The sequence below is a fragment of the Calidris pugnax genome, unplaced genomic scaffold (genome assembly GCF_001431845.1).
Source record: "Calidris pugnax isolate Ruff unplaced genomic scaffold, ASM143184v1 scaffold630, whole genome shotgun sequence".
NCBI lineage: Eukaryota > Metazoa > Chordata > Aves > Charadriiformes > Scolopacidae > Calidris > Calidris pugnax.
In genome coordinates, this window is record NW_015091759.1 from 108092 (window position 1) to 109950 (window position 1859).

The 1859-nt window shown below is 52.8% G+C and overlaps 1 protein-coding gene across 1 annotated transcript in view; it reads right to left on the reverse strand.

Moving 5' to 3' along the window:
- COMMD4 (COMM domain containing 4) overlaps positions 1–1859 on the reverse strand; it is a 6646-nt gene that overhangs the window by 1837 nt on the left and 2950 nt on the right. The window contains exon 2 of the mRNA XM_014962010.1: positions 1723–1786. Within this exon, the coding sequence (XP_014817496.1) occupies positions 1723–1786 (64 nt within the window). The remainder of the gene's footprint in view (positions 1–1722; positions 1787–1859) is intronic.

Sequence of the window (1859 nt, forward strand, 5' to 3'; positions counted from 1 at the left end):
TTCAGCCCCAGCTCCGTTATCTTTATTTTCCATTCAACCCCGGGTCATTTCTTCTCCAGCCCCGCCATTTCAGCCACAGGGGTCTTTATTTCAGCTCCCTGCCCACCCTGAAATATATTCTAGCCCCATCTCTGGTGTCTTTTATTTTAGACCCAGTTCTCCACTGGCTCAGCTCAAGCCCCTGCCCAACCTTGTTTTCTCCAGCCCTACGGTACTCACTGCACCCCACAAACCTTGGGGCTTCGGGCTTTCGTGGCGACCTCATCCTCAAAACCACCTTTTTTGGCTCTCTATGGCCAGGCTCAAAAGTAGGAGATGTCCAGAGATTTCTCCAACACCCAAGGTGCCAGCAGGGAGAACTGTTCCCTCTTCCTCCTCCCTCTGGGAACCGCTTTTATCGCCCCACAAACCTTGGTCTCCAGGCTTTCCTGGTGACCTCATCAGTACTCACTGCACCCCAAAAACCTTGGGGCTCCGGGCTTTTGTGGCAACCTCATCCTCAAAAACACCTTTTTTGGCTCTCTATGGCCAGGCTCAAAAGTAGGAGATGTCCAGAGATTGCTCCAACACCCGAGATGCCAGCAGGGAGAACTGTTCCCTCTTCCTCCTCCCTCTGGGAACCACTTTTATCACCCCACAAACCTTGGTCTCCAGGCTTTCCTGGCAACCTCATCCTTAAAAACCACCTTTTTTTCCCTCTCCCCAGGGCCGACCTGCCGGTAGCACTGGGAGTACTAAGGCTTGTGTTAAGGCTATGAAACTCTGTAATATTACTAATTAGGCAGGTTTTTAAGGCACTGACGTGGTTGGGGGGGGGGGTTCTCACTCACCTCCATGGCCTATCCTTAAAAACCACCTTTTTTTCCCTCTCCCCAGGGCTGAGCTCAAAGATGGCACATTCCACATGGAAGCAAACCTTTAGATGTTTTCTTGTTTGGGCCACGTAGACCATAAAGTCCTTCCTTCGTTGATGTGCAGAGGTGGTGCTTGGGCAGGGTGATGGGCTTGTAATTTCAATCTAGTCCTGTGAGAATAACTTCACAAGTTCTCCTGTTCAGGACCAACCCTTGCTCTGTGCGAAGCGTTTCTTTACCCATGGGACCTAATTTTTGATGGAGCCACTCCGCAACCGACACCACGCGGGATTTGAGGCGATCCCTACTTTTATTTCCTGAATTTTAGTCAACTCATCCACTTCTGGGTCGCGCTTTGTGGCTGGTTTTTCTCGTACTTGGCGTGAGCTTCACCCATCCCATCCTGAACGCTGGTTTTCTGGCTACAGCCAGTACTAATTGCCAATCTTGAGTTCCTCAGGCTGGAGATCTGTTCTCTCCTCAGTTCAGGGTTTCCCACTGGCAGAGCCATGGTGTGGCACTGGCCCACACAGCTCAGGAGGCTACGTAGAAGTCTACCTCCCTCATGAGGGGCGGTGCCTTCAAAATTGGTGAGGACTTTAAAGGTTGTTGTAAGGCTAATGGATCTGCAAGTAGAGGCATCTGTAATTTGGAAAATTTAGTATGTCCTTCAGTTAACTTCATTTCCTCCGCAGTTCCTATCAGGTAGGAATACTGTTTTCCGACCCTTTTCTCCACCGGAGCCCTACGAGGTGGAGCTGCTGCAGGTGGGTGAGTGAGGATCCCTGCCAGGCACAGCAGGGCTGGGGACACTGAGCACCCCCTGCTCGATGCCAGGACCCCAATTTCCCTGCAGAGCCCTGCAGACCCATGGCCTCCCCCAGCAGGTCCCGCAGCACCTGGGCGCAGATCAGCTTCAGCTTCACCGAGGACTGTGTGTGTCGGGGGGGAAAGAAGGGGAGAGGGGGGGTGAGCACCGTGCAAGGAGGTGGTGGGAGGGGGGGG